Source organism: Apiospora marii (genome assembly GCF_038362585.1).
Source record: "Apiospora marii strain CBS 49790 chromosome Unknown utg000004l_segment0_segment1, whole genome shotgun sequence".
Classification (NCBI taxonomy): domain Eukaryota; kingdom Fungi; phylum Ascomycota; class Sordariomycetes; order Amphisphaeriales; family Apiosporaceae; genus Apiospora; species Apiospora marii.
In genome coordinates this window covers 483,259-496,312 of record NW_027117376.1, presented here as the reverse complement: position 1 = coordinate 496,312, position 13,054 = coordinate 483,259, and the positions used below count along the sequence as shown (strand labels likewise).

General features: G+C 52.4%; 3 protein-coding genes across 3 annotated transcripts; 1 reads left to right on the top strand and 2 right to left on the bottom strand.

The window, feature by feature from the left end:
• Positions 1-604: 604 nt before the first annotated feature.
• On the bottom strand, positions 605-1,711 carry PG985_007128 (uncharacterized protein; the record flags this gene model as incomplete). Its single annotated transcript, XM_066826897.1, has 1 exon — positions 605-1,711. One exon carries the CDS (start codon positions 1,709-1,711, stop codon positions 605-607), a length of 1,107 nt encoding a protein of 368 aa, XP_066684572.1.
• Positions 1,712-2,430: 719 nt separating this feature from the next.
• PG985_007127 (uncharacterized protein) lies at positions 2,431-3,376 on the bottom strand (the record flags this gene model as incomplete). The annotated part of the gene is made up of 2 exons (XM_066826896.1): positions 2,431-2,920; positions 3,021-3,376. 2 exons carry the CDS (start codon positions 3,374-3,376, stop codon positions 2,431-2,433), a joined length of 846 nt encoding a protein of 281 aa, XP_066684571.1.
• Positions 3,377-4,252: 876 nt separating this feature from the next.
• Positions 4,253-6,289, top strand: PG985_007126 (VMS1-like protein; the record flags this gene model as incomplete). Its single annotated transcript, XM_066826895.1, has 2 exons — positions 4,253-4,295; positions 4,377-6,289. The coding sequence occupies 2 exons, from the start codon at positions 4,253-4,255 to the stop codon at positions 6,287-6,289; spliced, it is 1,956 nt and encodes a 651-aa protein (XP_066684570.1).
• Between the last annotated feature and the right edge of the window lie 6,765 nt (positions 6,290-13,054).

The window sequence follows — 13,054 nt, the reverse complement described above, 5'->3', positions numbered from 1 at the left end:
CTTTTTGTGTTCCCATCCCAGGTCTGCTGACATGTTGGAGTCGAACCCCTCTCTCTGATATCAGACGGCTGATCGACATTTACCCCATGGGGAAACAGAAACTCTATTCGGTGTTGATCGACTGCATGCAGGTTTGGCCACAGCTGCATAGCCTTTGCTCTTACGTCATTCCCTTGCGAAGTCAATGCCATTGATTTGACCGCAGTATGCATTTACACCTAACATGACACATCCGAGGAAGCGGCGGTGCTTGTCTAAAGTCGCTCGACATTGATGAATAGGCAACATGTTTGATAATATAGTCGTAGCCCGAGACGGTAGCAATATTCTATCAATAGCAGCGTACTGCAGTTCCAAGTAGGCAGCAATTGATCACAAGGTCTACATATACAGGGCTTGTATTGAGTAAACAGAATCGCATTATTAGTAATTACTGTCTGCATATATACCCTTAAGAAAACAACCAGGCCAGGAGTCACAGACTCCTATAAGCGCCGCGACTGTAAACAGAAATGCGAAGATACTTCTCTCAATTGTTCCACTCTATAACAACTTACCGTACATATACACTTATATAAAGGATGACGCACCTTGTACTCCATTCTCAAAAGAAGGTCGCTTGGAGCCCGAGGCTCTCCTGCTCCTTCTCGTAGCAAGCCAGGCAGTTGTCGCGCCCGTACCGGTCGCAGATGCACAGCGCCTGGGCCGCCGACGTGAACCGGCCGCCGGGGGTGCGCACGCGCACGAGTCCGGGGGGCGCCGAGTGGCATTTCCGGATGAAGGTCGCGTTGGGGACGCCGCGCTCGCGGAAGTAGGCCTCGGTGCAGTTGGCGCAGGCGGGCTGGCGATCGAGCTTGTGCTCGAAGCAGCCCAGGAAGATCTCGCGCACCGGCTGCGGCGGCGGCACGGGCACGGCCGTGTGGCTGCGCGAGCGGACGTGGCCGACGAAGCCGGTGCGCGAGGCCGGCGACGGCGTCGCCACGACGAAGAAGGTCTCGGATCCGCGGCGGTCGTCGTTGCCCGTGTCGGCCTTGGACTTTCGCCAGTGGGGCTTTTTGGGGGCGGGGTTGAGCCGGATGCTGGCTTCTGTGAGCTTGCGCTCGTTGCAGGGAGAAAGGGGCGTCTCGCGGATGTCGGTGTTGCTTCGGCTGCCGCGGTAGAGATCCAGCATCCGCCCGCCGGCGTGGGCTCGGCCCCGGAAGGAGGGCGGGCCGAGGTCGGCGCTCAGGCTCTGGGGGAGGTCCGACAGGTCGACGGGCGTGCGGGAGTAGGCGCTGCCGGCATAATCGGAGTCCAGGGCCCCGGCGGCGGCCAGATCGAAGCTGTCGACGCTCCGCTGCTGTTGCGCGAGCATTGGTGACTGCTGATGGAATTTCCCTCGCTTGTTGCTGTTCTTAACGTGGAAGACGGCCTCGATCGGCACGACCTGAGCATCTACCTTCTTGCCTTCGTAGCCGTTACGCTGCTTCCACTCCATGTACCTGCGGACGTACTTAGGGTCGTTGATGTGGTACGGGAGGAAGTGGTGAGTACAGCGCGTACAGAGCCCGAACCTCTCCTTCTTCTCCTTCTTGGGCTTACATTTGGAGAGTACCTGGCCCAGGCAGAGGAAGTTGGTCGTCCTCCAACTGGCCTTCCAGCACAGGATTCTGGTCTTGGACCGGTGTTGACAAGCAGTATACTTGTACGTCTTTACCTTACAGTCGCACATCTTGGCCGTGCGGGGGTTTTATAGGTGTATATATACAGAAATAAGGGAAGGGGAATGTAAAAAGGGGGCAGAAAATTGGCCAGAGAGACTAAAACCAGAAGTGTCTCCCCAGAAGAGTTGAGCCGGTCAACTGTTATAATAGGTTGCGTTGGAATGATGGAATGAAAACACTGAGTTTGAACCGATTACAGGGGTATGGAACAGTAGTTTTGTACGACAGGGTTGTCATTGTCAAACAGACACAATGAGCCTAAGAATGAAAGAGCCCCTTGACGATATGGATATAAAGGCAAGGTAACAATATGCCGCTTCAGTTCAAAAGCACCTCTTTCAGCCCTTTGTTCAGAGTGGCTAAGCTCTGAGTGGATTTAGCGACATCTCTTGCCTTGATGTGAATTGGTCTGGACCGTTAAATAATACCAGAGGGATACACATCAGGTAATTTCAAGATCTGCCCTTCACCATTTCTGCGCCACCTAGGTAATAGTTAGGGGGAGTAAAGGGGGCATCGATCTTGAAGCTATTCAAGCCCCCGACCCTCTTATACGAGACAGCACCAAGCCGGCTCCTACAGTAGTTTTTATATGCCGTCTATCGTTCCAGTGACATAGCTTCACCGTCCAAATCTGTGCAGAGTCCTAAAGCGGGTGGAACGATGCCTTTTATAGGCGATCCGGGGTTCTAGTTGCGTACAAGTCGTATCCCGAGTCTACCAGAGACTACCCGCCAATGGTGTGGTTAGGGCATAGATAGTTTGCATGTATAGTTTCCGTGCCGCATTTATATGTCAGAGGTGCGTAGCGGCAACTTTTTGGATTTCCTAGATCCTGGAATTGGATATCGTTTTGACTGCTCGGGTTCCGCCACGTGATCCAGGTCTCGCCACCGCAACCGTTCCAGACATATTCGAAGCCGTCCGGCAGCATGAAGACGGACCCGCACGGATTGTGTCCATCCGGCACACGGTTCACGGCCCAGGCGCATGCTGCGTTGGACGAGCCATCCACGACAAAGCCAATAGAGGTCCCATCGTCAAGTTCGCCGACGTAGATTTGGTTCGAGGGCGTGGCGGATGGTGTAGGTCTTTGTGTACGAACAGTGCCCGTCCGCGTTGTCCTTGTGGAGGAGGCGGAAGACGATGCTGAAGTAATGGGCGTAGACGTTACCAAGGAAGTGCTTGTGGTGGGTGATGCTTGACTAGGGATGCTTCTGTAGATTGACGGTACGTGAGTTGTGTTTCTATCTATAATGGAGAAACATAACATACCACTCCGAGTAGGAAATAATATCGATTGAGGATAGGACTTACAAAGAAGAGCTCGAGAGAGCTTCTGTAGTAGTGTCGTAGCGAGACTTGCTACCTGCTGTCCCTCCTACAGCGCCACCGATGATGCCACCAGCGATGACGATAGCACCAGCAATGATCCAAATCCAATGCGTTCTCCACCAGGGCAGCCTATACTCCGAAGACTTGGTGAGCTCATTGCTCGGCGAAGTCTTCCCGTTGCTCAAGGCTGGAGTCTGCAGATAACATGCTTCCAATGTTGAGTCAGGAGGTACAACTAGCCAGCCCGAGTCGGTACAGACCTCCGGGAGGGCAGTAAAATGGTAAGTACCATTCTCCGTCCTGGGAATATCGGTCGCGTTGCTCTGTGGTTGAGCCATGTCCGCTTAGAATTCAAAACGATGTGTGAGGTGTATGATGAATAATGCAGTCTGATTTGCTTGAGTAAAGGCATACATGTATAGATATATGTATATTGGCGAAACGGAAAGAATAAACAAACGAGAACGTTATGAAAGTCTAACCACGAGCCTGCCTTACCGTACATATCCTGGATTTCATCCTTCTGATTCCTTCAAAGAAGTATGGTTGCCCAGCAGGTTTGATAAAAGCAGGGGAATCACGGCGTTGGTGTGTGGCATTGCCAGAAGACGTCCGTAACGAGGCTGAAAATTGCCCTTGATTGACTTTCCTATCATAGAACTATCCCCGAATGCGAATATGCCCAACCGGACTCTCTACTCGATTGCGGGCATAACCGTTAGCCTTAAGACATGGTTACTGTAACACTTACAAGGCTTTCGTTACAGCTGCTATGTAAATATAGATGCGGCTCAGCTGACATGTAGTCGGCTCGGCCGTTAGCAAAATCCAAGGGGTTCAGTCAGTTTTCAGCTCATAATGACAGTGGTTAGGGGTATTACATCACGCAATGGATATGGCCTGACTATTGTGAGATAATGCATCACCAGGTTGAAGAAACCGATATTTACTGGCACACAATTCAATCCAACATGAAGACGCCTGGTAAGAGTGGGGGTGGGGTGTCAATGGCACTGGCATGCGCTGTGCGCTATTGGCTTGCCCGTTGAGTCATCCCGGCGGGAATTAAGTAATCAACATAATCCCTGTAGTCTGGAGGCTGTAGGTACTTTAACCCCACCATAGCATCATCGTAGCAGGTCAAGTTTGCGACAGCAGCCCAACCATTTGTTTGCACTCACATCTCACCTTTCTACCCAGCTATCATACAGAAAATGGACAAGAAGACGGAAGACATACTGCGGCGACCGCTCTACGGTATGTGTTTCGCGACAAGCCCATCCGATCTCTCAGCGCAAGCTCGAATCTTCCCCCACTAACAGCTGCTTTTCCCAAAAGTCTATGATCTGCCTCACGAGGTGCTTAATACCCTGGAGTTCAAGGAATCTCCAGCCGAGTTACCCGATACCCTTCCGCTGGATCCTACGCCTACCCCGGATGCATCACACGCGTCACTCAACGACAATACCGCAGGATCCCAAAGTTGTTCATTATGCGCTCTCGCCTTCACTTCTGTCGACGACCAGCGCAGTCACCAGAAGTCCGATTTACACCACTACAACCTGAAGCAAAAACTGCGCGGTAACAAAGCCGTCACAGAAAACGAATTCGAGAGCTTGATTGGTGATCTGGATGAGAGTCTGTCGGGTTCGGACTCCGACGAGTCCGATGAGGAGGATGAGGGCAAACAAGAGAGCACCCTTACGGCCCTCTTGAAGAAACAGGCAACCCTGGCCAGTCGGAGTACCAACAATGGAGGTGCGGATCAAGATGAAGACGACGGTTCCGTGAGAAAGAAGAAACGGGGAACTGGGAACGCGCCGATGATATGGTTCAGTTCTCCGGTTCTTCCACCAAACAACTATTTCGGGATGTACCGCGCCATCCTAACACCCGAACAAGCTCGCAATGACGGCGAAGTGGTAGAGGTCATCAGGAAGAAGCAACTAGATCCTATACCGGCCCCCAAGTCTGTCAAGGACGGCAATGCTGTCCCGGCCGCATACAAGGGGCCTCATGTCTTCATGTGTATGATCGGCGGAGGCCATTTCGCCGCCATGGTAGTGTCACTTGCGCCGAGACAGACAAAACACGCTTCGTCAGGCCCAATGAACAGAGAGGCGACGGTTCTGGCACACAAGACCTTCCACAGGTACACTACGAGAAGAAAGCAAGGTGGCTCGCAGTCTGCGAATGATAATGCAAAGGGAAATGCCCACTCGGCAGGCTCCAGCATACGTCGGTACAACGAACAAGCCCTAATCGACGAGGTCCGTCAGTTACTGCAGGAATGGAAGGGCCTCATCAACACGTCGGATCTACTGTTCATACGAGCGACTGGCGCGACAAACCGAAGGACCCTGTTTGGACCTTATGAAGACCAGGTCATGAGGGCTAACGACCCGCGGATACGAGGGTTCCCCTTTAGCACACGGAGGGCGACACAGAACGAGTTAATGCGATGCTTCATAGAGTTGACCCGGTTGAAGGTCCGCGAGTTTGATCCCGCGCAGGCTGCGAAGGCGCAACAAGATGCCGAGACAAAGGCTGCCCCCTCGAAGCCGGCCAAACCAGTTGCGCCCAAGTTGTCTGAAGAAGAAGAAACCGCCCTGCTCCACACGACCCAGTTGCAGGCTTTTATTCGGAGATCGAAGCTACCTGCACTACTTTCTTACCTGAAGAACAATGAAGTACAAGCCGACTTCGCATTCCAGCCTGCCGATTCACAGCAAAACCACCATGCACCTACTCCTCTACACTTCTCGGCCAGCCAGAACTCTGCACCACTTGTATCCGGGCTGCTACTCAAAGCCGGGGCAGACCCCACACTGAAGAACAAAGAGGGGAAAACAGCGTTCGAACTTGCGGGAGACCGGGCCACGCGTGATGCTTTCAGGGTAGCTCGAGACGAGCTGGGCGAGCAAACGTGGGACTGGGAGGCTGCCAAAGTGCCTCCAGCCATGAAGCGAGCCGAGGCTGACAAGCGAGAGGAGCGTGAGCGCAAAGAGAGCGAGAACAAGGAGGCGGAAAGGAAGAAGGCCGAAGAAGCCCGCCTCAAGTTGGAGGGCCCCAAGGTCACGGAGAAGGCGTCCAAAGCCAAAGGCATCTTGGGCGGGATGCAGAAAACGGCCCAGGAGAAGCGTGAGGAGGAGGCGAGGGGGTTGACCCCCGAGCAAAAGATGCGACTCGACCGCGAGAGGCGTGCGAGAGCTGCCGAGGAGAGAATCAAGCGCATGCAGGGGGGTGGTTAATCATGACTACTTTACTCACCGTCGTACATGGCTTTAGACAATCTATCAGCCAGTTCGATGATTAATACGAACAGAAGGATGATCAATCCATTCAGCCTCTACTTGATGCTCGGTCACGATTTCTACTGGCATGCCCACTGACGACTCTTCAAGGAGCTTGACGAACCTGACTTGATACTATCGCAGATAGATGAACACGAGAACAACAATTCAGCTAATTGCCATATATCATTGTCAGAAAGCAGGCAGGTCTGGGCGCTGTTCTTCCATGACTCGTACGAGCAGGGTTATTACGATCTACTCTACGATGCTGCGTTATGCATACTGCTGATCTCTTCCTCTCCGCGCATGTTTACTTGAGAGCCGAGCCACGCACCCAGTCCGTCTGCGCAAAGTTTGAAAGGAGTCACTCCATCAAGTCGTAAGTGCCTAATAACCCATATTGGGAACCACACATGTTCAGCATCCAGTGGTGGTCAAGAGGGAGCCCGCCCGCTATATGTCTTACAGCTCTCCCTGTCGTCTTACGACAGCAATAGCCACGATCATCCTCCAGCCCACCTCCGAAGGGATCCTGCTCGGAGCCTATTCGGCGTTCTCGCCATCCCTCCCGCCTGTCTGATCCAGACGGCCCCCTTTCCCACGAATAAAACCAAACCAACGCCCTTTACGTTGGTTATATAATTAGAGATTCAGTCGGTCGGTGTATGTAAGTCACCAGAATTCGTTCCCAACCACCCCCGACTTAAGCCGCGCTTGTCATTTTGGCTGTTGGTAGGAGCCGGCCCCCAAATTTGACTTGCGCGTTCAGAATAGATTATACGCCACTGCCTCGTTTCTCTCCACACCGTCGGGGGGTTCGGATGAACATGCACGCATACGCATAGGAAAGGAAGGGGGGCGGAGCACCGCCCGAATATGCGGATTTGGAGAATAAGAAACTCATGTTAATGACTTCAATATGGAACCCGTTCGCTCCTGACTCGCGACATGGGGAGTGGACGCGACGAAACGGAAGATGCTTGTTTTTCCCCATGCACGTCGTCTCTAATATCATTCTGACTTACACGTAAGCAAATCAGCTGCATTTATTCATTGATTAACTCCTTCGCCCAACGCGTTCCGAGTTGACTCGTGCAAACACAAAGAAAGAAAAGGGGGCATAATACTGCGTTACTGCTGCTTTCTTTACCCAGCCCGTTGGCACGGGGCGTGCGGTTGGAACTAATGGCAGTTTCGGGGTCCAGTCAACTCGAAGAACGAAGCAAAACTCCATTCCTTCTGGATGGGCTGGGGGCCGGGTTGGGCAGCGCAGATCCAATTCGCTCCCGCCGCCCGTACGGAACATCATGTATGGTTTATTAAGCTTCTCTCCGTTTGCCGCTGGCACACTATCGCGAAACACGCATACCGCCCGTGGACGCCGTTACGTTTCCAAACGTCTTTGTTTTCCATTTGGTTGGGGAGTAAAGACCCAACTGTACAGCAGCCGCTTTTGCCTGTCTTGGCTTCCCGCCCATAAAAAGTGAAGATCTTCACAAGATCGTACCGAGATTCTGGCAACCGCGGGGCGCTCTGGCCAAACGATCTAGCAGGGCGCCTACAAGTAAATATGTGTGTGATATCTACCAGCCAAAGTCGTCAAGTGACGACGAAGAGTATCCTTCAGCGCTTATAGTTGAAGTGGACGGCAATGTCACGATGTAGAGAGCCAAGACTCCGCAAACCGACCTTTTTTTCCACTCTGAGCCCCGGGTGCGGTCGCAGATGAGGTTCTTTTTCGGCGGTTGGGTGGATGGGACGGGTCTGTTTTTAGACGTGCAGCAGCCAATTCCTTCCCGCTGAAGAAGGCCGCCCCCAATAACACAAAAGGTAACCGCCAACTGCATGTCGACTGCTCAACGCCTGTCACCCACCCTTCCGTGTACCCCTGTCCGCTGCCAGCGCCTGGACGGCACGCACATCCACCCACGCCATGCAGCAGCCGCAGATGTCTCTCTTGAGAGTTTGGAGGGACCCTTCTATTCTGATTCATCACAACCGTAGTGCTAGCAATTCTTACCGCAAGAAACCACTCGTGTGTTGTTGAGGTGGCGAACTTCCAGTATTGAGCATCTCTCCCGAGCCCCCCCTCCTCTCGAGGGGGTTAAACCGACAGATTTTCTGTTCAATCTAACACACACAGGGGGGCGGGCGGACGAACAGGCTCTGGATCGTTTCCCGATGTAACTCTTTGTGCAGGTCCTGAGAACACGAGCAGAGCCGACTCCGTGCAGGATGTTACCTGAAACTCCGCAAAAAACGGAGGGCAAGGACCCCTGTCACGCCGGTACCTGAAATGCAACGATACCTGCTTGGTTGCTTGCTTGCTTCTTCAAGAAAGAAAAGCCCACAGACCATGACCCTTTTAGACCTGCGTGTGTGTGTACATATGTACATTGCTTTCGGAGGCCGAATCTTAGCGAAACGACTGTGATGGCCTGATTGGACGGGTTGCTGTCCAGCTTTTGTCTTAGAGTGACGACGACGACTTTGTGTGCGGGTGGGCGGTATACCGATTCCCAGCTCTTTCTGGGCAATTGGCTGCCATAGATCTACGGCTTTTGGGAGATTTCATTTCGATCGTATGTTTCACAGCTCTGATTGGCCGTCGGGCGTACGACTCACTACACGTGAACGGGTTCGAGTCATGAAAGGCAAACAAAAAAATGCCGATGAATGCTTTTGATCGTTTACTACCTACTATGGGCCGCAGAAAACTCCCCGGGTTTTTCCCACGAGGGAACGCCTATGCGATGGAGTTGGTTCGGAGAATTATACATACACGCATGCATGCGCTTTCCCCGGCGAGTTTACCGCTTTGAAAATAGGCCAGCTTAGGGGTAATGTGAGTGACGCCGGAGACTTTACCACTACCAGATGGCATGTTCTAGCGAAGCAGCAGCAGATAATGTGACGGTAACAGGGTTGGTGGGAAGCAATATCACTGGGTGGTTCTACTGGCAAGCAGACACGCAGGTCACGTAGTATGGCCTCAGGGATTGATCCCCATAGTGGGACAAGCAGTTGATAGCCTGGTTTGCCCTCCCAGAGGATTGGGAGCTGGGAGTTCAGCGAGAGTGCGAATCATCAGCATCTTACCACGTGAGGTGACAGTCAATTACCAGAATGCTCGCTCGCAGTTAGCTAGACAGCCCAGTCCGCCGAATGTGCTTTTCTGGGTCTCGAGGTGATCGGATATCAATGCTGTGGGCCCAAATCGAGGCTTAGCGATGGAATAACCGGGTCCTGGAATACGGGCTTGCTCGAGCATCTCGGTTCCATCCCGAGAGATTTGATGATCATTTGGTCTTGCCAGGTCTGGCCCTTCGAGAGGGGAGGTGGCTGCGCCTGGCTGATGGCTGAACGCACAGTCGCCAATACGGAGATGAGCTCTCAACATGTCAAGTGGCGATGGCTCACATTGGACTTCGCCAAAGAGTTTGATAGGCAGAAACCAAGATAATCTTGCCAATAAGCATGTTCGAAAACAAACTCAAGGTGCCGGGCAACGGGTTCCGGAGCGCCCCCTCGAGGCAATGATGGCAATGGTCTCTCAGTCGCATGGCTTAGGGTTGACGTTTGGTGCTTGCTTGCTTGCAAGAAGAAGCTCACAGACCATTGGCTACTACATTGTATCTAAATCTTGACGGAAACTTGAAAGGTGTATTTGACGTGCACCACACCATAGCGATGGGCGGAAGAGGCGGTATGGCCAGTGGACCATTTCATGTTCAAGGCATAAGCGCTGCGCACGACTCTCGAGCTTTTCGAGGTTCGGGACATCGTGCATTGTTCAACATTTGGCTCAGCAGTATTGTGAGCCCGCCGCCCGCCGGGTGTGATGAACCCGATATCCCACTTCTGAAGGGACCGTTCGCTCCAGGTGACAGGTGAGTCGGCCAGAAGCGCGACGCGCGATGGATGGTAGCGTATGTACTCCGTAGATGGGTTCGAACTTCGAAAAGTTCGATGAGTCGTGTAAATCCGATCAACCAACTGCTAGGGAAGAAGAATATGTGAAACAGATCTAAGAGGGAAAGGCGATAGCCGATTGGCTCTCGTGGATTGAAACCTGAAACATGCAGACTCAGGAAAGACGAGAGAGAAGCTCTCCAAGACACGACACAAGCAGCCTAGAGCTCTCCTTTTGGCGTTCAGGTCTGTCGTCATTGGACAAGAGCTCCATAATCCTTGGCTGGCAAGACTAGCAACTAGCCTGGACATGGTAAACCCCTCGGGGGCAGAAGGATCACTGGAACTAGTAGACTAGGGTACCGATCGAATTCAGCAAACTTAGTATTTTACGTGCAGCAGTCAACAATTGGACGAACCCAATTCCAGCCGTTCTCTACTGTACTGTACTCTACCTCGTCTACCTAACCCATATTGATTATAACATCCCGCCTCGTCAACCACCCAGCATTGATGTCAATTCGCAACTGTACATATCAAGTGGATGATCGGTAGTCAAGCCGAAAAAGTAACCAGGTGGGAAAAGGGATATCTCGGTAAACTTTTTGTCTCTGCTTGTACTTAGGTACTAAGAGAGCCCCGCAACAGTGGCATTCGAAGCCCTTGTAGGTAGCGCTCAGGGACCCTTCGACACCACTGTTCCACTGGCCAAGGCACCTCTGGCTAAGGCACCTACCCCATTACCGGTGCTGCTGCCGTTTGTGTCTCTCATGGCAATATTGCTTTTTGTGACCAGGCTAGCTTGGCGTGACGCCCTCTGTCGAGACTAGCTCACTGACATTGGCGGTTGACCTCCGAAGTGTGATGGGGGTGGCTTGCCTAGCTGCCCACTTAGCACCGTCGGGCATCCTCTAAGTCCTCGACAATCTGAGAACCGGGTGACCCTCCTCTCCTTTACATTTGCAATTGCTGGACGACAAGTGAACTGATATCACAGGCATAAGGGAACAAGAAATGAGTACGTTTGGCATTGAGCACGCGGTATAGCATGTTGTCATATAGACAAACGGATAAACGTGGGTGGAATCGGACGACCCGTATAAATGGGCGATGATGTGCACAAATCCACATCGATTATCCCTCCGATATGGACCGCATCTCTATGCCGAGCTGTTGTTGTCGAACGACGACTAGGTGAACCGATTTGGACGTGGCCGATTCCCGCCTGAGACCCGGTAAAAGACCAGCCTAGGCTGGGTGGTAGGCACTACTGTACCTCAAACCCCTGGCAGGATAGCCGGGGATGACTTTTGTAGGATGGTTTGGATTTCTGAAGAGTCAAGATGATCTGATGGCTGCTGTTCCTGGTCCTCTGTTCCTGTTCCTGCATTAGCTTGAGCTGACTTTGGACGACCGACCACCACTATGCCAGGGCAGGTGGCTCTGCATGTTTCACTGGGGAGAACTGGCGGGCGTCCTTCCCTTTGACGGGCTTTCTTTTTGGGGTGGGAAAAAGAAGCCATTCTATGCAGGGCATCGAAAAATTGTCTGAATTCGGTGCTCATTCTACTATTCCGGACACACGAAGGCTGATACTTATTTCTGGCAGCAGATGTAGCTAACAATAGGCCGCTAGCCCCTGCCCTGTTTGCTTCCTCTGGGTTCTCTCGGCGCATCGCAGCCGTCAGCTGAGCGTACCTGCCCTTTTGCCGCCCAGCTTACTACTATGCCGGCACCGAAAGGGGGCCAGGACAGCTATTAGCTGGGATAGTAATAAGTGCAAAAAGAGATTCCTACAGAGCCCCCGAGCCTCCAGATACCCCCAGAAATTGTTTGTGCGTATCTAATCTGACTAACATCTAGCATTGCAACTCCCTACTACATACATGCATCTCTACTACTCAGCTCTTCAGCTCCTCAGCTCGAGATGACCTGTAAAATGTGACTTGGCATGTTTGTGTGTACCTGCCCGCCTATCAACAATGAGTTATTGAACCCAATGCAAAGAGGTTATTTCTTATTGGGACTCCAGAACGAATGGGAAGACGTGTAGCTGCATATTCTTGGACGCCTCCTCGAAAGCGACATGGCCAACCGCGCGCTCTACTGGCTATACTCGACTTACCTAAAAGTAAAAGTACCCGGGGCCGTAGTAGGTGCAGGTGTGCTAGCTGGCCCCATCAGTTAGTAAGTTGCAGGTAGTAGGGCGAGTGGGGCCCGCAGGTACAACTCCTTAGGCGCCTCTTGGACCCCCTCTGGCTCATCTTTCCCACATCCACACCCTGGTATTTCCTTTTTTTGTCTCTGTCCTGTGAGCCTGTCCGTCCATACAACGTGAAGCCTTGTAGCCGACTGACTGTCAATGTCCGGATTAAGCTCCGCCGTTGGGCTCCATACACACTGGACAAGGGTTGGCAAGGGGGTTCGGTGGTGAACATGGGTCTCTCTGAAGAATCCCTCCCCCCTGCAAGTTCCCTCGCTGGGGGGGCCTCTGTCTGTCTGTGCAAGCAACCACCACCACTAACAGCAGATGGGTGGTGGCCATCAAGTTCAAGTCCATGTCTTCGACACACCTATATATGCGTGTTGGCTGCCGCCCCGAGGCTTCTTCTTTTTATCTATTCTCCTCATCAAGTCTCTCTACACTTTCGTTTCCTCTTTGCAAAAACAACTGTTTTCTTTCTAGGAAGTCCAAGGCCATTCGTTATCCTTGCTTCTCACCACCGTTCTTTCTAATTCAAGAATAACCACCACATTCGCTCTACTATATACTATTTGCAAAAGAAGGACTCGTTTCAGATCAGACTCAAG